The sequence below is a fragment of the Melozone crissalis genome, unplaced genomic scaffold (genome assembly GCF_028551555.1).
Source record: "Melozone crissalis strain CALT ecotype California unplaced genomic scaffold, PUWL_Pcris_2 ptg000008l_1, whole genome shotgun sequence".
In the NCBI taxonomy this organism is placed as follows: Eukaryota; Metazoa; Chordata; class Aves; order Passeriformes; family Passerellidae; genus Melozone; species Melozone crissalis.
Window position 1 is genome coordinate 19,434,246 of NW_026535786.1, and position 21,379 is coordinate 19,455,624.

At 43.0% G+C, this 21,379-nt stretch overlaps 1 protein-coding gene and 3 non-coding genes across 4 annotated transcripts; 3 read left to right on the forward strand and 1 right to left on the reverse strand.

Moving 5' to 3' along the window:
* Nucleotides 1-148: 148 nt before the first annotated feature.
* Nucleotides 149-18,703, forward strand: TTF2 (transcription termination factor 2). The gene is made up of 24 exons (XM_054270177.1): nt 149-257; nt 364-516; nt 617-728; nt 937-1,023; nt 2,132-2,198; nt 2,665-3,621; nt 4,522-4,648; nt 5,497-5,679; nt 5,898-6,055; nt 6,908-6,989; nt 7,259-7,372; nt 8,300-8,450; nt 9,133-9,238; nt 10,217-10,407; nt 11,298-11,451; nt 12,227-12,318; nt 13,039-13,121; nt 13,586-13,725; nt 14,517-14,687; nt 15,256-15,314; nt 16,193-16,346; nt 16,455-16,537; nt 17,511-17,585; nt 18,420-18,703. Exons 1-24 carry the CDS (start codon nt 149-151, stop codon nt 18,562-18,564), a joined length of 3,753 nt encoding a protein of 1,250 aa, XP_054126152.1. The 3' UTR covers nt 18,565-18,703.
* Nucleotides 18,704-20,141: 1,438 nt separating this feature from the next.
* Nucleotides 20,142-20,224, forward strand: TRNAL-CAG (transfer RNA leucine (anticodon CAG)). The gene has a single exon. It is a non-coding gene; the product is annotated as a tRNA-Leu (tRNA).
* Nucleotides 20,225-20,534: 310 nt separating this feature from the next.
* TRNAI-AAU (transfer RNA isoleucine (anticodon AAU)) lies at nt 20,535-20,608 on the forward strand. Its single transcript has one exon. It is a non-coding gene; the product is annotated as a tRNA-Ile (tRNA).
* Nucleotides 20,609-21,167: 559 nt separating this feature from the next.
* TRNAT-AGU (transfer RNA threonine (anticodon AGU)) lies at nt 21,168-21,241 on the reverse strand. The gene has a single exon. It is a non-coding gene; the product is annotated as a tRNA-Thr (tRNA).
* Nucleotides 21,242-21,379: the final 138 nt, after the last annotated feature.

A 21,379-nucleotide genomic window follows, 5' to 3' on the forward strand; every position in this document is an offset into this window, starting at 1 on the left:
TTGTAAAACTGTATTCCCATCTTAAATACAGAAGAGAAAAAATCCCAACTTCTTTCCAGTTCCCGATGGTCTGTGGTGTTTGTACTATTATTTCAACTTACATTCCCCCTTAAGTATTTTACTTTTGAACGTGTGTCCAGCGGGCGGGATGACGCTGTCAGGCGCGGCAGCTGGAGCCGTTTCCAGGACAGGGAGGTGTCCGGGTGGAGCACGGTTCCCTCCGCACCCCGCGGGCTTTGGGAGCGCGGCCGCGCCGGGTGCGCCCCCGGGGCGGGGCCCGAGGCCACGCCCACAAGCCCACGCCCCTCGGTGTGTGGCCGCGCCCCCTTAGCCTCTCCCCTTCCGTCTGTTCCGGCCCTCGAGGGCGCAAGGAGAGCACAGCGCAGCGGCGATTGGCTGCCCCGCCCCTGCCCCGCGCTGATTGGTGGGAGCGCCGGCCCGGCGGGATCGGCCGGTTCGAAGGGCGGGCGCGACCGTGCCGCCTGGCCATGGAGGCCGTGCTGTGCTCCGAGCACGGTGAGGGGCGGCCCGGGGGCCTCTGTGTGGGGGGCAGTGTATGGGGGGCTCGGTGTATGGGGGCTTGGTCTGACCAGTTCCGTTCTTCTCCGCGCCGCAGGGTCCCTCTGCTTCCTGAAAACGGGCGTCCGCGATGGCCCCAACAAAGGGAAGAGCTTCTACGTGTGCGGGACGCAGGGCCCCGCTTCATGCGGCTTCGTCCTCCCAGCGCAGTAGGTGCAGGGCAGGGGCGGCAGGAGGGGGACAATGCGACAGGGGACACACTTGGCTGTCCTGGGGGAAGTTCACTGCTGTGTCAGCAGTCGCAAACTTGTTTTCTTACGTAGCCTTTGTTTTGTCGCAATTGATTGCTTTGCGGTGGCAGTTTCCTGGGCAGTTCGTCTTGGCTGTATTCTTCCGCTTCTCCTTTCCTCCCTTCAGGGTTCCTGCTTCTCACTGCTTGATCCATGAGGGGTGCGTGGTGGAGCTGCAAGTCCTGGTTCAGCAGCCGGACAGAGATGAATACCAGTAAGTTCCTCAAATTTTTAAAAAACCGAATGTCTGCCTTCGAACAGGTAAAAACTGTGTTCCTTTTTCCTTCTTTATCGCATGTTCAGTGCTTAAAATAATGTTCTCAAATGTTCAGTGCTTAAAATAATATGTTCTCAAACTGATTCCGACTAATGGTCGTTTAGTCATTTACGTCAGAAAAGCTTGCATCCTGTAAATAAGCAGTTTTTCTGTAATGAGGATTTAACATCCACCTAAGCTGTACCTACGTTCTGTGGGAAAGGAGGCCCATTATTTAGAGTATCTCATTTTTATGGCATCTTTGAAGACTTACTTTGTAGGATGCTGCCTCTTAAAAATAAAGATTGTTATTCTTAGGATCAGGAGGCTTTTAGCTCTCTTTATTATTTATGAACAAGTGAGAGAGTTGAACTACCAATCATTCAAAGTGAAAACAGGGGTTTATTGCACATATTGAAACAAATGGCGTTGGAGAACCAGAGAGAACTTGCAGTTTCCTTCTAGAATTGAAGAGAATATTTGAGCCCTGAGGCCTTCACTTACCCTGCTTCCAAATGTTTGCCACTTTTATTAGCAGTTACATGCAATAGTATAAACCTGGCTCATCAGATAATGTTTGTTTTTGACAGAATGGAACATGGCTCTGTGATTGGATTCATCCAAACTCAGCATCAAATTCCCCAATGTTAGTTCTGATAAAATACTTGCAGCAATCTTGGTTGGCTGCTAGTTTTAAAAAAGAGTTGTTATAAAGATGAGGTAGCCTGTGCAGTGTAACTAAAAGAAGAGTTGCTTCCTTGCACCTTGAAATCTTAAGATGCTTCTAAGGCTTTAAACATAGACAGTATTTTTGCCTGAGCAGTTACTCTGATATTGCTAAAATTTAGAAAAACCTCTAACCCTAGGAATCTTTATTCAGAGAACACTACTCATGTAAAACCTCTGTTGTTAGTGTTCACAGCCTTTTGTTATGCAAAGGTCTGGATAAAAAGTACAGACTCGTAGAACTTGTCTGTGATGTTTTTGGTGCAAAGTACTTTTAAAATAATGCTTAGAGCTTCTTCATTGGCTCCTGGGATTGAAATCTTGTTTTAATCCTTGGTAGGTTGTTTTACCGATGCCTTAAGAGTAAGTTGGATGGGAAGAAATGGTGTGGAAGCTTCCCATGGCAGGTAAGAGTGTTTTGTTTGTATTATAGTATCACCTTACTTCGGCATGGCTTTTCATTCCATATACCATAATCACCTCTGAAACTACTTAGTGGGAGATTTTATAATTTCCAGCCAAGAAGTATATCAGGCCCGCTGTCCTCTAGATGAGATTTCTCTTTCGTCTGAGTTCTGTGAAGTACTCAGTATTCTTCAGTCTTAGAAGAAGCTTGGATTTGATTTCTAGCTTTTTTTCTAGAGATTGTGCTATTGGGACTTGATCCCAAAAAACAATGGGAATTGCAAAAAAAGTAGAAAACCAGATTTTGTTTTGGATTCCTTATGAAATGTTATCCTGATTCTGTTAAAATGATAGGAAAGATGATCTTGGTAGAGGATGAAGTCTTGCTTGAGGTGATAAGGTTGTGTGTGTTATTAACAGGCTTTAATAATTTTTACATTAGCATTTACTGCCATGTACATATTGCAGGATCCAAAAGCTACCAAAGTGTCAAACCCCTTGGAATCCCAGCCCAGAACAGTACCTTTCTTCAATCCCACTAGCCAAAGAAATCCATTCAAAGTGCTAGATGAGAATCAGGCACCATCATCCTGGAAACAAATGAAGCAAAGAAATGGAGAAGAAATTAAAGCAAAAGGAGCTAAAGCAGAGAATGAGAGTGTGCTGGTATCACATAAAGAAAAGAAATTGACCTCTGAGTCCTCCATAGAGACAGTACCTCTGGAAGAGCTCAAAAATAAAAAGAAAACATCCACAGGAAGTAAAAGTGACCCAGAACTTCAGGAGACTACAGTGTCTGAATCCAAACTTTGCCTTTTTGAGACCAGGAAAGGGAAAAATACACTTTCAGAGGAAGAGAAGTATGGTGGCAGTGCCAGGGAATCCAAGAAGCCTTCTGATTGTGTGGACAAGGAGCCAGGCACAAGATCAAAATTCTTACCACTAAGTCCTGGAAAGCAAAGTACAAGTACCAAGCCTCCAGGAGAGGAGCAGCTTGGAGAAAAAATCTTAAAAAGTTGTAGGGATAAAGACACAAGAAAGAAAGATTGCAATGGTCAGAACAATGGTGAAATGACACCAATGTCTAAGGAATATGCCCCTTCCCCAGCAGGAGCACAGTTGGCATTGGAGTGTGCTGCCCTGAGGGGAAAGGCAGAGGCAGAGCTGCCTAAGGCCCAACTCGGGCCAGGGCTGCCACAGTCTCCTGGTGAAGCCTCTGCCAGTGATAGTGATAAAGAAGAATTTGTTTGTTCCTCATCAGGTGAAAGTAAACCTGAGAAATCAGTTGAGATTCCTTCAGGGAAATCAGGAGAGAGTGTGCAGGGGACACCTTTGCCTGGAGCAGCAGCATCATATCATATGGAAGGACCCCAGGACCCTAAAGTGCTTCATAACCGTCTTCTACTCGAGCTGAAACAGAAAAAGGTCATTATTGCATCTCTTATTTGGGGGTTTTATTGTTCTGTTTTCAAGGTGATTTTTGTTACTCGTGACAGGCATCAGAATATGTCTCCTCACAGCAGAAACTCAAAATGGGGCTTAGGAAGATGTGGCATGGAAGGCAATTCAGCCTTTGTACAGACTGGTTGTAATAAGCAGATACAAACCAATAACTTTGACGGTAGTACAATCTTCTGCATTTGGGGATGCTCAGTTTTGACCTAGCTGAGGTTGTATCTTGCCTTTTACCCTGAAAATAATTTGCATAAAATGGAATAGTGCACAGCCAGTTTAACCTTTGTAAATAACATAGCTGTCTCTTGGCCTTGTGCAGTAGGAGTGATTTAGCTATGAAAGCTTACATTGGGGTGAAATAACCTACGTGCCTGTTTGCTTTTTTTTTTTTTTTTGAAAATTGCCAATCACTATGTTTTACAGTTTTCATTATGACTGACCCCTCCCCCCCCTTTTTGTCTGGAGTTCAGAACAGAACTTTGAAATGAAGTCAGAACTGTTTGTGCAAGCATAGAGAGAAAGGTGCAAGTAGGTTAAATATTTTGAATGTTTTGAGAGGTGTTAAGACTGTCTGACTCACCTGACTGCCTGTTTCATAAAAAGGAGGAATTCCTGTGTCCTTCCATATTTTCTAATGAAACACTAATAGTTAGTTTTCTAAAGAACCCTAATGGTTAGTTTATTTTCTCCTAAAAGACTCTTTAATTGCACTGAATGGTGCTTGAAAGCTTTTGGAGACTACAGAACAGTATTTAAAAGCAAATTAAAATGGCCTAGGATTAGTTCTTTTTAGACTTCTGACCTGATTGTTCTGTGTTGGCAGAGAGCTTGGTGACCACACTCAAGTTTTGGTTTCTTTCTTTTTTGCAGAGTACATTGGCTACAGTGAATGTTCAGATGCTGCCAGATAAAGGGGAGCGCTTATTAAAGCAAGTGCAGGATTTGGAAGCTGCACTCAGTGCTCTTAACATTTCAGCAGCAGATACTAGTGAAAAAGGTAGGGCTAATTTTTTTTTTTTGTTTCTCCAGAAGTTTACAAAACAGTTTGTCTTAAAATAGTTGTTAATATGTAAGAAGCGTAGCATATACTTATATATGGCTTGTGGTCTATAAAACGTTTGTCTGTTGAGATTTACTGAAGAGGAAAATTGTTAATTGCAAAGTATGTGTCTGGGAGCTGATGAACAGAGCAACTCAAATGTTTCCTCTGTAATGTAGTGGCTTCCCAAGGGAATTTCCTCCTACCCTTAGGATCTAGGTTTCCAGCTTTGGCTACATGACTGAAACAGGTATCTCTATGAGAACATGCCAATGAAGTGTTCACTCCCTCTGTTGCATTGTGGATCTGTGTTGTTCATGCATGTTGTTATCACTGAATATTCCAGTTACCAGATTCAAAATGAGCAGCTTCCAGTGTGCCATTCCTGAGAGAGAAAAGCTCATGAGCCCTCTTGGCTCATTTGTTCTTGGATATATAATTTTTGTGTCCAAAATATAGACAAGAGACACAGCTTCAATATTAATAAATTATCTGGGAACAGGGTGCAAAACTGACCTTGTTTGCACTACTCTGATCACAGCTGCAGAATTCACTGTGTTGCTGTAAACCACATACTGAGGCTGCAGCTGGACACATTGCCTGTCACAGCAGCAGGCTGGGAGCACATGTTCGTAGTTGCAGTAGCTCAGGTGATGTGGTAATCTGCTATTAAACTGGTGTCACCACTTCATAGTATTTTGCAAGTAGACTGTTGGGCAAAATGAAGGCTCTTGTCTGGGCTATAGAGCAAGGCTCTTGAGATTCACTGTCCAACCTTTTCTGCCTGTGATTCCTTTCTCCTTAAGGGCAGGATAGCACAAGCAGCATCTGCTGTGAAGAGTCTTTATCTAACCCAGTTGGCAGGCCAGGTGGTACAAAGTTGATAGCACCTCTCCTGCTTCAGGATCCTACAGCAAAGGCCTCTGCAGGCTCACAGAGTCACCTCTCAGTTGCTGCTACTTTGGGTTCCAGTGGCCAAAGTTTTGGAAGTAAGTATAGAAAGACTTTGCTATTACAGAGAACCCAGTTAAGTACTATTTCTGAAATAATCCTGCAACTTGTGGGTACATGTGAGAGTACTAAGCCTGTTTTGTTGCTGCATACTGTCCCTCAGGCATCTGTAGCCACTGAAGTCAATCTCTGGGGTGAAAGATCTGTTTGGGAAAGTTAGCTTTGTAAACATATCTCTGGTACTGTGTTTTTGCAGTGAGTGTTGGTGTGCAGAATCTGTATGGGGGAAGAATGACAGAAGACCGAATCAGGGCTGTACACAGTGCCACATTTGAGGCTATTAATCATCTTCACAAATCTCTAGAATCCTGTCCAACAGAGGAGACAGCAGCTGAAGATCCCGCTGGACTGAAGGTGTGTTGGCAAGGACGGAAACTGTCATGCTGATGAATGAATCACAATGAGTGGTACCCTAGAGCATTCCTTCCTTCCCACTTTGACATACTTTGCATCCTGCTGGAAGGAGATACTCTATTTTAGTTCCATCCGTGTTGTTTGTATGTGACTGGCAGAACAGAGGTGTGAGGAACAGGCTGAGAACTTCATTTTTCATTCTTCCTGATGAGCTATAAGAAATAATCTTTCAAAAAAGGTTTGCAGGTGATTACGTTCATGGAATGTGATGGACTCTAGAGTAGTTCTGATCTGTTTGAGGTTATATACAAGGTATTGGAACAAAGGCACGTGCCTCTACAGGATGGTGTGTAGATGCATATATGTTGTGTCACTTGTCACATTGTCTTGGGACCTTTTCAGTGGTGGGGAAGGCCACTGAATGTCCTGTGATGGTAGTATGTAGTCCCTCTTCCTGTTTTAAGAGTGTAGGGGGTCTTAGACTCGGTGAGAAAAGGGGAAGTGTTCTCAATCCCTTTCCTTGACAGTGGTAGCTGTTGTAAGCAAGGCAATCTGGGGTGGATTTTCCCGCTGAACAAGCCCTTGTTATCTGCTCTCTGAGAGCACTCTGAGGCATTAGGCTGGTTAGTGCAGGAAACATTAGGAAGACTCACATATGGCACTGCTTGCCTCCTGACTGCAGAAGTTGCTTACCTTGGGTATCTCAGCCCCTGTGGAAAAAGATCAGGTAGGTAAACTCCTTTTAGTAGGATTGTAGTAAAACAGTTGAACGTGGCAATTGGTACAGGAAGCAGAAGTGTCTAAATTTTGCCAGGTATTTCCTTCAAATCCTCTGTCTCACTCACCCCTCAGGTCCCACTGCTGCAGCACCAGAAACAGGCGCTCTCGTGGCTCCTTTGGAGGGAGAGTCAGAGGCCGTGTGGAGGAATTCTGGGTGAGAAACAGAATGGCAAAGTGGATTTTGTGGGGCAGATCTATGGCCAATAACTGGTTATTTTGTAGACATGTCAAAAGGGCTTGTTTTCTGTGCCCTATTACCAAGTACAGGTATTAACCAATGACTAAATCATACGCTGACATTTTCATCTGTGTATTTTTGATTTTCTGGGTTCCCTAGGACACTTTCTGTTGTAGTATTTCACTCAGCGTAGATCCAAGGGGGCTCATTTCTGCAGGTGATAACTTGCGTGCATCTTTTTGCAGCGGATGACATGGGCTTAGGGAAAACTTTAACCATGATTGCTCTCATTCTGGCCCAGAAGCAGCTGAAGACAGAGAAAAGAAAGGAAACATTAGAAATATGGCTATCCAAAAATGGTACGGATTTTTTTCCATTCTACAGCACATACATTATGATGAAGTGCCATCTGAAATGCCTAAAGCATTATAGGTTAAGGGGTTGTAGAGCAACACACTGTATCTGTGCTCATATTCCTTCTGCAGGCTTTCATTTGGCTAAATTGTACTGTGCCTCCTTACATGGCCTTTCTCTGATCGGGGTCATTTTTGTCTCGCAGTGAATGTGTAGGATTTTCTGATTCATTCCTTTATATTGTTTGGAGATTTATTATTTTTTTACTGATTTCCTGAAATAGTTAAAGCCAGCCTCTCACAGAATCACAAGGTTGGAAGAGACCTTTAAGGTCATCAAGTCCAACCTGTTCCCTGCCACCTCAACTAAATCATGGCACCGAGTGCCACATCCACTCTTTTTTTAAACATATCCAGGCATGGTGACTCCACCACCTCCCTGGACAGACCATTCCAGTACTTTATCACTCTTTGTGTGAAAAACTTCTTCCTAATATCTAACCTGTATTTCCCTTGATGCAGCTTGAGACTGTGACCTCTTGTTCTGTATGTTGCTGCTTGGAGAAACCCCCACTTGACTACAACTACCTTTCAGGAAGTTGTAGAGAGTGATATGCTGGGTTTCAAAAGATTTCACAGTTTTTTAAACATATGTGTAGTTTTCATAGGCACTTCAAATAGTTGCTACTCACCTCTCTGTAACTGATCTTTTTTCTTTCCAACTCTCCCCCAAAGATCACTTTTATCTTGTCCACAGACACTGGGGATGTTAGTGCTTTTTTAAAGAGTATTGCTTCTGTGTCCACAGTTTGTACTGTCTGTTCCTCATGGAATTTGTTGGACACTCTTCTCAATTGCAAATTTCCAAAAATTCTGTCTTTGTTCTAGTCTAATGTGAAGACATTGAAACCTGTCTGCAATATTTTCTTTTAGACTTCACTGTTATCCCTTCCCATGGCACTTTAGTTATTTGTCCTGCATCCTTGATCCATCACTGGAAGAAAGAGATTGAGAGACGTGTGGTCTTTGGCAAACTGAGGGTGTATCTGTACCACGGGGCAAATCGAGATAAGCATGCAGAGGTGTAAGTGCTAAACCATAAATATGACCAAGAAAAACAAAATACGATGTAGCAAGAGACACTGTTTATCAAAATTGAAATGAAAGTGGATGTAAAATGATGGGAGAATGTGAAGTATTAAAATGTGGAACGTCCAGAAAGTCAGACTGATGTGTGCTATCAAGGTGGGCTTAGTAAAACGTTTATGGCCTGTGCCCGTGCTCAGTGGTTCTGGTGGAGGCTGTTGTTGCTTTTGATATCAAAAAAAAGGTGTATATTCTCCAGAAGATCTCTTGCTTGTAAAGATTGTCAATGGCAGTTTCTTCCATGCTTGTGCTTGGTAGTTGTATTTTTTATCAGTGATGTGTATAATTCAGTGTATTTTCTAGACCTCTTCAGGTGATGCTGAGCAGTATTCCTGGGTGCCAGGCTCTAAGTACAGCTCATGCCATGTGGTGTGCACTCTGATCAATGGGCTTTTCCTGTCATCTTGAGCTTGTGTGTCTACTTCCGGTATCTTTAAAATGGGGACAATGTGTTTTTCCTGTTTAACTGCAATGAAGCTCAGTTTTCTGTAAAACTCAGAGTTTCAGCTCGTGTAGCACTGTGTTGTTCTTAAATGCATTCTTCAGCATGCATTTAGTCTCTCTTGCAAAAAAAATTCTTATTGGTTCTTGTTCCTGTTTACTACTTTCTTTTAATTCAGGCTTTCTGGATATGATGTTGTTGTCACAACCTACAGCCTTCTCTCCAAGGAGATTCCCACAACCAAAGAGGAGGGGGAAGTCCCTGCTCAGGACCATGATGTGGAGGTGAGAAGCCATAATGTCTATAGGGCATAGTCTATATGCCTTAAAGTTTTGTTCTGAGGTGTTACAAACCATTGTTGTTTGATATGTGCTACAGTGAGCAGCAACTTGATTTTTTTTTTCATAAGCCCCTGTTGATTATTTTTGTAAAAGCAAAGTGATGAGAGGAAGTGCTGTGAAGTGGAGCAAGAACAGATATATTCACAATATATGTGTTCTGTGGAATTATAGAATATGTTACATTGAATTCAGACAGTTGAAATGTCTTAAGAAGTAATTTCAAGAATGCAATGATGAATCTCATTCTCCTTTTGAGGTGAAGGAGTAGTAGAATCTTCTGTTTGTTGCTTGAAGCGCTTATGCCACCCCAAACTACCAGAAACCTCAGGCTCTGGGTTAGTCTGAACTGAGACTGAGGCAGCTTCCATGCTGCCTTGAAGAAACAGCAGTGTGCTGGCTGGGCTATGAAAATAATGATGCGATTGCTGAGTGCTGACTGAAATGACTACACGGTGTAGAGGAAGTCTCCTGCTGTCTCCTACCTACTGCCCAATTTCTAGATGTAGCTCTTGAAGAAAACAGAACTTGGGCTTTTCTGAAATTTCTAGTGGCATCTATAAAATTTTGAGGATCAGAATAATTATATGTGGTCCTTCATCTCAGCATAGCAAAACTTTACTGTTATGAAACACCTCTTTAAACAACAACATTATAAGATAAAATGTTAAAAGCATGAAAATGAACAAAATACTAGAAATTGTTATTGAGATCAGGCAAATAAGTTAGTTTTTGGCTTATAAGCTTTAAACATGGAAGCTTTAAAGAGATGATTTTTGGAGACCGTTTCGTACATGACAGTAAGAACACAAACTGCTGCTGACTAACATCACAAAAATACTTTGTGCTGGAAAAATGTGTTTGCCTGTGCCTCCTTAGAGAACCTAGGTTTTGATTGAGATTATAGTCTGCTTTTTCTTTCAGAGTGGATCATCTCCCTGTTCCCCTTTGCTCAGGGTAGCTTGGGCTCGAATTATATTGGATGAAGCTCACAATATTAAAAATCCACGGGTTCAAACCTCTATAGCTGTGTGCAAATTGAGAGCCAGTGCCAGATGGGCTGTCACTGGGACGCCAATACAGAACAACTTGCTGGACATGTACTCTCTGCTGAGGTGAGCTGGCTGCACGTGACATATGGGCAGGGATCCAGTTTTAGTAATTCTTCTCTGATGAAGTGCTGAAGTTGTTTCTAAGTTTGAGATATCTCTAAGATATGTGGAGTAGTAGGATTGGTTATATTAATGGTTAGCACCATTAGGTAGTAGGATTAGTTATATTAATGGATTGCAAAGGCTGTGGTGAGGCGTTGCAAAAGTCTGACCATGTTTCTGCTGTTGCATGTAGCTTTTCTGCCTCCATAGAGAACAAAGGGGAAGTTACCTTGGATCTCCTTTGTCTTCAGGATGAGTATGCACAAAACCAATTTTAATGAACAGAGGTTTTTTGAGTTAATCCGTGTTGTTACCAGGGTATCCTGGGAGGACCTTCTTAGAGTGTTGTGCTACGAGGGCATTGAAGGAAAGAGTGAAACTTTGGATACTCTGAACAATGATAAACAGGTGCTCCTCATTGCTGAGGGAGGATAGGTTACAAGTGGTGTTGTAGAACCAGAGAGAACTTGCATTTGAAATTAATTTTGGATAATTGAAATTAACTGTCAAGTAAGAAGTTTGCTATTTTGAAATAACCGATGAATATGGTTTTTGGCAAGTTCATCTGGATGTCCTTTGTTTGCTGGTGATGCTTGAAGCATAATGGGCTAAGAGGAAGTGATGGGTACAGAATCAGAAAGAGGTACTTACAGTATTAGTGATGGTAGGACATCTAAGCAAAAACGTTATCACCACCATTACACTGGAAATTAATTACTGCTCCTTGGTCATGCAGTTATGGCATTTGGAAATGGTTTGTTTTGGTAGCAAGAAATTTGGTTCTGGTCACTCCAGAGTAAGTGAAGAACTCTTCTTCTCTTGGTATGAAGTCTCTTTCCTTCCTGTCACAGGTTTCTACGTTGCTCTCCTTTTGATGAATACAAAGTTTGGAAGTACCAGGTAGATAACAACACAAGGAAGGGAGGGGAGAGGCTAAGCCTGTTAACCAGGAGCCTCTTACTGCAGAGAACTAAGGACCAGCTGGATTCAGCTGGCAAGCCCCTGGTAAGAGCTTTACCCTCCAAAACTATACCATCATTCCATTGTTTTCCTCGCAGCAGACAGTTATTAACATGCATAAATTTGTTAATGGGTGAGGTTTCCCATCTGCTGCAGCCTCTTGAGCAAGAGAAGCAAATGTCTGTGGGATGATTTGATTGCTTACCCAGAAAGCAGAATTATAGAAAATAATGAAACCTTTCAGTTATGAATCACATATTATTTATATCAGACAAAAATATGCCAAGTAATGGCATATAGATGGCCACTTAGTGGAAAGTTAGTCTAGATCTCTGGACTAGCCTAGGTCTGAGAACCCAAGCTGCCACATGTCAAATGGACCCGGTGTGTACTGGAGCATTGGCTTTTTGCGTTGCTTTTTACAAACAGTCTGTTAAATGGAATATTAGTCATAGGTGTGTCTTAAGCCTTTAAAAGGTATAGTTTTAGTGTACTGTGTGATTTTGAAAGGGGAAATAAGGTACTTTAACAACACAAAAATTTATCCCTTTGTGGTAGTTGTTGAGCAGTCCATACATAGTATGAACTTGTTATTGGATGAGCTGGAATAAAGATTTTATTGTGAGTGTTAACCAGGCTCCTTGGAGTTCTGTGCGTGCCTGTTTTGTCATAACTGTGTTAATACGTTTGGCTTTAGTGCACAAACAGCTGTCTTCTGAGATTTAGAGTGTTTGTTGTGTTAAATCTTGGATTGCTGCTGTTTGTGATGCTCTCTAAGACTTGCACTACACACATCTGATCCTGTGAATTTTCACTTTAGGTATCTCTGCCCCAGCGTAGAACGCAGTTGCATCAGTTAAAACTTACAGCAGAGGAGCAATCTGTGTACAATGTGCTCTTTGCACGATCCAGGTATGAATGTGGGTAGAGATATGGTATTTTGTGGGTTCGTTTCTTATTGATATGGAAATCAGAGGAGACATTCACTTCAGATGAGGAGAGCTTTTGGATAAATTCCTGTTAATTTTTTCCCTTCTGATTTACCTGTCTAGTGTGTTTGAAAATACACTGCTTTTGTTCAGGTAGCAGGCAAAACTGATTAATTTCTTTTCTCCCATATATTCATGCCTTATATGAGCTTTGTATTCTAGCCTTACACTTAATCTCACTGATTCCAAGACTCCAAAGACTTGGAATTGCAACAAGTAGTTCTTAAATGATGATGTGTGAGCATCTGTAAATGAGAGAATTATCATCTTTGCTATTTGATTCTTATGCAGTTAGAAATTATGCTGGCCTCTCCAGATAGCTGTAATGCAAGCCAGCATCACTTTGTGTTCTCCTAGGCTCTTTCAGCAGTCTCCCTGTAAAGATTTTCCCTTCCTTTTAAATATGGATTTAAAAGTGTTCTCATATTTAAAAGGCAGACTTGCTTTCTCTTGTGATTTACAAAATGCATCTTTGGTTTTGATCATACTCAGGTTAAACAAGACTGGAGGTTTTTTTGTGATCATTTTTGTGACTGAATGATTAATGAATCCTTCCTTACCTTAACGCATCATCAGCTTGCTAAGCTCAGGTCCCTCTTGCCTTTTTTCTTGCTGTGAATCCCAGTGTCTGTCTTTTTTACAGGTCAACACTACAGTCATACCTAAAGAGACAAGAGCAGAAAAATGAAGACAGAGAGTATGATAGTGGTAACCCCTTTGAGAAAGGTTTGCGCATGCCCTCCCCTAAAAACGTTTTCAGAAGTGGCTCTTAAGTGCACAGCTCAGAAGGGGGAACAGACCTGGGGTCAGGACTTAGGAATTCTTCAGAAAATGCTCCCCTCATGTTCCAGAGACTTATACCTTAGTATTCTGAGTGTGTTCTCATCGTTGTGGCTCTGGGAAAATCTCTTAACCCTTCTGGGCCTAAAATTGCTTTTGAAATAAAGATCTAGTTGCTCAGATAACATATGTCAGCATTAGTGTATGGTATATCATACTCTGACTTGTGTTGTTATTTTTTTTTCCCTTTTTAACTTAAATTGGGGGTTGATGAGTTCCTATGTTAGATCAGGTATTTGCTTGCCTGTTCATTCTTGACTCCTCTTTGTGAACCTCTTCCTGGAGGTGGATGGGCGGTGCTCAGAAATGCTTCCAAGAGCTCCTGATGTTTTTTCTTCCTTCCTTGGCAGTTGCACAAGAGTTTGGAGTCAGTCAAAAGGAATTTCTAGCAGGCTCACAAAGTGCCTCCCAGGTCTCAAGTACTGTCCATGTCTTGTCCATGCTCTTGAGGCTCCGTCAGTGCTGCTGCCATCTGTCCTTACTGAAAGTGGTAATTGCATTATAGTGGTGTGGGGTTTTTTTTAAAGTGTTTATGCAAGTTAACAGACTTGGTAACACCTTTGTTTCTCTTAGCTATGAGAGTATGAACAGAGTCAATTTTAGGACTCTCTGTTTTGAAGCCCAAGATGTTTTAGATGGGCTTGCGTTCTACTGAAGAGTTCCCCAGCATAACTTATATGGGCAGCTGTGTCTTTGGAAATACCTTTATTCAGACAAAACGGGAACTAGAATTTTAATGGTAAAAAAGTCTTAATCTTAACCTAGTCTCTTGAAAAGTGCACAAGTGTAGCCTGTTTCAGGGGCTTTTGTATTGGAGAGCTCTGTCAGTGCTTTGAAGTTGCCTTGCATGAAGCAGACTAATTTTTCAGGAGTTCTCAGCTCTGAACTCATATATATATATAAATATATATAGCAGCTGTAGAATAAATATATATAGCAGCTGTAGAGAGAGTTCAGCTGTTAGGTGAACAGGCAGGAATTTATGTGCTAACATCTGTAATCCTGCAGTTGTTAAATGCTGAGGCATGGGGGGAGTCCAAGGAGACTGGACCACAGGAAATGGCTAAGCTCACGTGCTTTCCATACACTGCCCCTTTTGGGGCAGAAAAAAGGTCTAAAGGAACTGTTTGATCCAGTAGTGTTTCTTAATTGTTTTGTCTTCATATTGCATAGCATCCTTCAAACCCAGTGTCCTCAGCAGATACTGTGCTGACTGGATCAGTACTGAATTTGATCTCAGACTTGACTGTGATCTCTTCTTATTTTCCTTTCTTCCCACAGGCTCTGGATCAAGTTAACTTGAACAGTGAAGGCCTTGCACTCTCCATTGAGGAACAGCTTGGTGCTTTGACACTGTCTGAGCTACAGACTCCTGATTCCAAGTCAACAGTCTACCTCAATGGCACAGCTTTTCAAACAGATATCTTTGACATCACCAGGGAGAGCACCAAGGTATTCTGTTTGTGGCATTCTTACCTTCCTTGAGAAGCTTGGATTTCAGCACTTTGCCTCTTAAATGGTAATTGCAGATCAGGCTAAGTTGCCAACTGAGATGAAATCAGATTAATAGATTGATAGCCTGCTGAGCCCCTTCTGGGAGCTCCAACTTCTCACACGTTGAGCAGTACTTTTAGTAAAGCTGTGAGAATGTGATTGCTGAAAAACTGTAAGTGAAAATCTTAACCACTGGATTCCCAGAAGCTCAGAAGAGCTTGTATGTGAAATCATGCTGCTTGTGATGAGCAAGGAAAAAGGGGTGGCGGCAAGAGGAGAGGCTGCAATAACTTCCCACAGGAAGGCTGGAATCCGTAAGACAGGCTTGTATGATTTGATTTCCTGGCCCTGTTTTCTGTGGCGGGGAGTGTTCTTGCCAATGACTATTAAAATGTCTTCAAACTTTAAACACAGAAGAAATTTCAGCTGAAAAGCTATTTTGATTGCTTTTAGTAAAGAATATCCAAGCACAAGCTGGATTATGAGAGCAAGCAGACTAATGTTTTGGAATTTTTTTTTCCTGTAGATAGCTCAACTCTTGGCCGAATTGAAAACTATTCAGAGTCATCCAGAGCCTCATAAAAGGTTAGCAACCATGTCCTTTTCTTTAGTCATAGTGATTGAGAGATGCATATTGTTTCTTGACAACAGCAGAAATAGCTTAAAATAATTTAATACAAAACTCATGGTATGATATAATGATGTCAGTACTGCAGTAGTTGAACATAAGTCTTGAGGAAATAAAAAAAGTCTAAGACAAAATAGGGGAGTTTAAGATACCGATAAGTGTAAGCATAAGGGAAAATGTGCGAGAAGTCTCAGGCCTTGAGGCCCAGGAAGACTATTCTCCAGAAGTAGGATTGGGAATAATTTTGTTGTGATGAGAAGTATTTGCCCACCCTACAACCAAAAGAAGTGGAGGACTAAAGTAGAGATTAAAACTGAACCTCGTAGAGATAAAGGAATGCATTGATCAGAAGACCTGTTGAAAACTTTTTTCCAGTCTTTTCCAAAAAGTATTCCCTTCATAAGAATGGGAGCACCAACATTGCTTTTATACCCTTTCAAGAAACTATTAAACAAATTACTGCCTCACAAACTGTTTAGTCCAACAAACTGGAGAGTGAGAGGCTATAGTGAATCTAAATATGGTGTCGGTTTGATTTTTGTGATTTTCAGAAAAAGCTGTATTGTGACTCAGGTTTGTGGTTGGGAGGTGAAAATGTAAAATCCAAAAATAGAGGTGAAAGTTATAGACTTAATTTACATGAAGTTTATTGGTTATTAATCTTTCATAGTAAGTTCTACCACTACACCTCTATTTCTGAATTGGGAAAGGGCTTGGCTGCACTTTGCAGTGGGGAAGAGTGCCTGAATTGTTGTGTCCGCTTGGGTGAGACACTGCAATGACCAAACTGTTCCAGTAGTGAGTGCTGGTTTTGAACTCCCTGTTCTCTCTCCAGCGTGGTTGTCTCTCAGTGGACGAGCATGCTCAAAGTTGTAGCTGTGCACCTTCAGCGCCTGGGGCTGAAGTATGCCACAGTGGATGGCTCTGTCAATCCCAAACAGAGGATGGATGTGGTGGAAGAGTTCAATAACAATCCCAAAGGGCCTCAGGTATGCATTCAGGGCAGGGGAAGTAGTCCCTAGCCCTGCTGTGAGCAGTTGTGATGTCTGACTCAGTGGTTGTAAACAGATTCCTCAACTCTCTTTTGGCCTTTGAAGGTAATGTTGGTCTCATTGCTGGCTGGAGGCATTGGCCTGAACTTGACTGGAGGAAACCATCTCTTTCTCCTTGACATGCACTGGTAAAGAGAAATACTAATTCCATCTTGGAGAGGATATGGAGGGCATGCTGCCTGCTTTGTCACTGGATGTAATGTTTGATGCAACTGGGTTAGGCAGTAGGTGTTTAGCTTATAGTTGGGGTTAGTGGTTAGTTGGGGAAAAATGTTTTTACTGTGGCCTTCATCCAAGATACTGATTTGTCAATCCAGTGCTCACTGGCCAGAAATACAGTACTCTAGGGACAAGTAAAAACAGAGGAATATAACAGCAATCCAGGTATGCAGCTCTGTATCACAAAATGCTGCCGGGGACTTGGCAGTCCCTGGCTTAATTTCTTGCAGTAATAGAAATGGTGCAGTAATGCCTACAGGCAGTTTGGCTTGAAATAAATCAATGGTGTTGAGTGTAGTCAGCAGCTGGGCACAGCTAGAGTACCTTTGGGTTTTACATACGAGAAGAGTGTGTGCAAGCTCCTGATATTTGTGCTGTCTCATCAAAGTCACAATCGCGGGTGTTTTCAACTAAACATTACTCATGAGAACTTAAAAAGCAAACTAAATGTTTCTCATGCAAAACCAACTGCTATGTGGTAGCACTAAGGAGATGCTTCCACAATATGGAGGTTACACCAACAAGTATTCCCTGTAGCTTTATCAGATGGACCCACCTCTTATGCAAATATTCCTGAGTGATGGCCTTTTTCACTGGGGTTTGCCTTTTTGCTTCACTCTCTTTCCTTACCACCTACTCAGCTTTCTCTGAGTAGCAACTGTCGGCTTTGGGGCTACATGGACCAGTGGTCTCAGTCATGCAGTTGGCTTTCCCAGGGCAAAGGGAAGTACAGTCAGGGTGTCAGGCTGGCCATCAAGCTGGTAAACCTGAGGTAGCCTGGGAGCAGTTTTAGTTCTACAGAGGAAGAAAACAGGATTCCCTGGAAGCAGGAAAATGAGTATAAACGGTTTTGTTGGTTTTTTTTTTTTAATTACCTTTTAGGAATCCTGCTCTGGAGGACCAGGCATGTGACCGCATTTACCGAGTGGGGCAGAAGAAGGATGTTGTGATACACAGGTCAGCATTTTACTTAGCAGAAGGAGGAGCTGCTGCTTATATACTGCCTGGCTTTAGTCAGTGAGACGAAACCTTGTTTTATCTACTTAAGCTAGACACAAGGTCTGACAGTGGCATTGAGATTTGGGCAGTGAGATAAACATGTTTTCATGTGTTCTGTGTGGCATTTGCATGCATGTTGCTGTCCTGACAGCTAGCAGGGTTTCTTGTTTTTCAGCCTGGAGTATTGGGAATGTCCTGTTCATTCCTGAGAACAGTTTGGGCACCAAAAGATTTCTCTTGATTGAGTGGAGATTTTTTCACTGTGATCCCTAAGCCAGAACCTTTCTAGTATCACTAATAAAAAACACATAAAGCATTTCTAATAGGTGGCAAAATTGACTTTTATAAAAAGCATCTGTAACTAAGTATTGAAAGATTAAATTAAATGCACAGCACATTTAAAGACTTGAATCTAAAATGTTCTTTTGGGTACAATGTTTTTTGTGTAATAGGTGCCATCACTTATCATGCAATAATTACAGGATTTTGTCGCACAATTGCTGTTACTTCAGATGACCTAAGTTGAGACCTGAAGTGCATCAGACTTATATTTTAAATGCTATCATGGTTGGATATGAGGATAGCTGTTTTCTGTTCAGAGGTTGTTGCAGTTTGAGACAAAATAGGAGGAAAATATTTTGTCAGTCACATAATTGACTAATTATTAATTTCTAAGTAAGATAAATCTTTTGAAATGTACTGGGGAAGTGTTTATATAACACTGACATTTTTTTCATAGCACTTGAGATGGTGTGGATTTGTTTTGTCCTTTTTAATTTTTTTTTTTTTTAGGTTTGTCTGTGAAGGAACAGTAGAAGAGAAGATCCTACAACTCCAGAAGAGGAAGAAAGGTCTTGCCCAGCAGGTTCTGTCAGGCAAAGGAGAAACCTTCACTAAGCTCGCTTTGGCTGACCTCAAAATTCTCTTTGGCATCTAATTATCATTTGCAGTACCCAACAGAAGGTAACTTTTACCTGTGAGTAACTGCAGATTTCATCATAAGGCTTCTGTTCTAAGGTGGTTGTTTATTTTGAACAAACAACTACATTTTTGTAACTGTTCTGGAAAGTTATCAACTTCAATAGCTAGTTTTAATATTGATCATTTATACAAAAGTTAATAAAGTTTTAAGGTATTGTTTTTAAACAAATGGTTCTTGGTTTTCTCTGAATGCCTTCTACTTAGAATACTTTTCTTTTCAGGACGGGAGATGCACAGGCCTAAGTGTAACAAGAACAAGGGAAACACGTGAGGTGGGGAAGTTCAGAGGTTGCATGGTGAGGTTGTGTGGGCATGAAGAAAGAGAAAAAAAATTGAACATGATTCTATAAGACTATATACATTTTAGAATTTTAAGTAACAAAATTAAGGAAGGACTTAGAAGAATACTATCACTGTTAAGCTTGTTAAAGCAAGGCACGGGATACACTTTTCATGGAGCAAAATAAGGTGTCGATTTATTCCCGTGTCTCTGTATATAGAGTTTTAAAGAACACCTTTGTCTGTCCCTGATTGGGCAGTAACAAGTTGTTACCCCGTATTGATTAGTCACTCAGTCCCCTGGTGTGTACATGCAGAAAGAGTTGTTTGTGACATAGTTTCATTTTTCTACCTAAGGGTTGCAAAACCAGTTCATACAGGTGGCTAGTGTTTTTCACAATCCTAGAGTTTTTTCTCAGGAAAAAAAGCAGGAAAGTAGGTTGTTTTCCACTGCTGCAGGACTCTGTTCTCACAAAGAGCTGTCAGCTTTCTCACGGCTTCTGTTGGCTCAAGTCAGGGTTCAGTGTGTAAGGCCTTTGGCCTGCTGTTCCACCAATACAAATACTTCATTTTCTCCTTTGTTCTTGAGGAGGACTTTTTCTACCCTGCTCAAAATATTTACTGAAGCAGGGACCTAGATTTCTTTTATGTTTCTATGAAACGGAACCTGAGTGCCTCATTGTTGTGGGGATTTTTTTGTGACTATTAGTTTTGAGGACATTCTGAAGCTGAAGGTGTAGCACCTATGTTTAGCTGCCATCTCATGAACTGGCACATTTCTGCTGCAAAGTGATGTGAATGTGTGGTTTTGGTCTTAAAAGTAAATTTATTTTAAAGTACTAATAAATAAGTGACTTTGGTTTGCACAGTTATCTACAGATCTGAGCAAAACTGTATTTCTGATGTTAGTCCAGGTCTCTGGACTGCTCTAACATAAGCAGGTCTTTGTAACCCAAAAATCCTTGGTGGTCTCTTGTGGAGGGCTGAGAGCTCCCTTCACCTGTGGTCACTGAGGCAGTGACAGAACTGTGGTTACTGCTGCTGAGTGGTGTTTCAGGGTGGTCTGTCAGGGGCGCTTACACAATGCCTGGAGGCTGCAAGAGGCAGCCGGGGTGCTCTGCTACCCTGGCATCGCTCTGCCGCTGCCCCGTCTGTTCAGGTGCCATAAACAATGCACACTTAATCCGCGTGTGCTCGGGGGAACGCTGGGGTGCGCCGGAAGGGAAGTCGGACGGATGCTAAAGCTTTGCCGTGGTCAGGATGGCCGAGCGGTCTAAGGCGCTGCGTTCAGGTCGCAGTCTCTCCTGGAGGCGTGGGTTCGAATCCCACTCCTGACATGATGTTTTATGTTTGCGCCCCGTGAGGTGCTGTTTTGATGCGTTGTCCCGCCAAACGCGGGTGGGTGTGGACGGGGCGCCATCCCTGCACAGCCACGCGTGGGCGAGCGGAGGAGGTAAGTGCGCCAGGGGCACGCGTGGTGCACACGCATTTGCGCTTCCGTTCGGTGCAGGCGATTCCGTCGTGGACTGGCTCGGTTAGGATCGGCGGCACGGCGGCCGCGCGGGTCATGTTTAACGCCACCCTGGCTGCAGTCCGACATGTGGAATACTGATAGAAAAAAAAACAAAAACAAAAATAAACTCATGCGGCCGGTTAGCTCAGTTGGTTAGAGCGTGGTGCTAATAACGCCAAGGTCGCGGGTTCGATCCCCGTACGGGCCAGTTCATTTTTGACCTCGCCTTCGTGTTAAGGGCTGCTGGTGCGGCTTCTCCCCGCGCTCCTTGGGCCGATCAACAGAAGCGGGAGAGAACTCCGCCCTTTTGGAGGTGCCAAAACCCGGCCGTGATTGTCTGCAGAGCGGGGTAAAAGCTGCCGCCGCGGAGGTTCTGATTTGATTAGCTGGGGCTGATGCTTATGGAGGGTAGTATCCAGCTGGACGTGAGAAAGCGAGGGGCTGAAGGAAAGGCATTGTCCAGGGCTGACTTCTCACGGGCGGTCCCCGCAGGAGGGCGTAGCCCGATTTCCTGTAGGAAACGACACGGGCCGAGATCCCCGCCTGCGCTAGTGAGCGGCACCTGGGTACAGGGGCACCCCTCCATCTCTGCGGTGGAAGTGAAAAAACGATCGGCGCCCTGCCCAATTTATCCCGCTAGAGGGCAGACACGAGCAACTCGAGCTGCGCTGGGCTGCTGCGAGCATGGGATAAGTGGGAAGAAAGCCGGCCAGGGGACAGAGGCGGCTCCTCCAAAACGAACTTGCAGGGAACGCCGAGGACAGCCCAGGCACCGCTGGGGTTCGAACCCAGGATCTCCTGTTTACTAGACAGGCGCTTTAACCAGCTAAGCCACGGCGCCAAGTGCGTCGTAAGCACTTCCGCCTCGCCCGGCCGTAAAGGGCGGAGCGCGTCCCTGGGGGGCATCCTCTCCCTGCTGGAGGGTTCCTGCTCCGAGCTGGGGCTCTCGGGAAGTGGCTTCGCATTCCTTCGTTTTCTT

Coding starts and splice junctions, on each gene's coding strand:
- TTF2 (XM_054270177.1), top strand. CDS start 149: ATGACGCTGTCAGGCGCGGCAGCTGGAGCCGTTTCCAGGACAGGGAGG. Junction 2,199..2,664: donor GTGGAAGCTTCCCATGGCAG/GTAAGAGTGTTT, acceptor TACATATTGCAG/GATCCAAAAGCTACCAAAGT. Junction 16,538..17,510: donor TTTCTCCTTGACATGCACTG/GTAAAGAGAAAT, acceptor ATTACCTTTTAG/GAATCCTGCTCTGGAGGACC.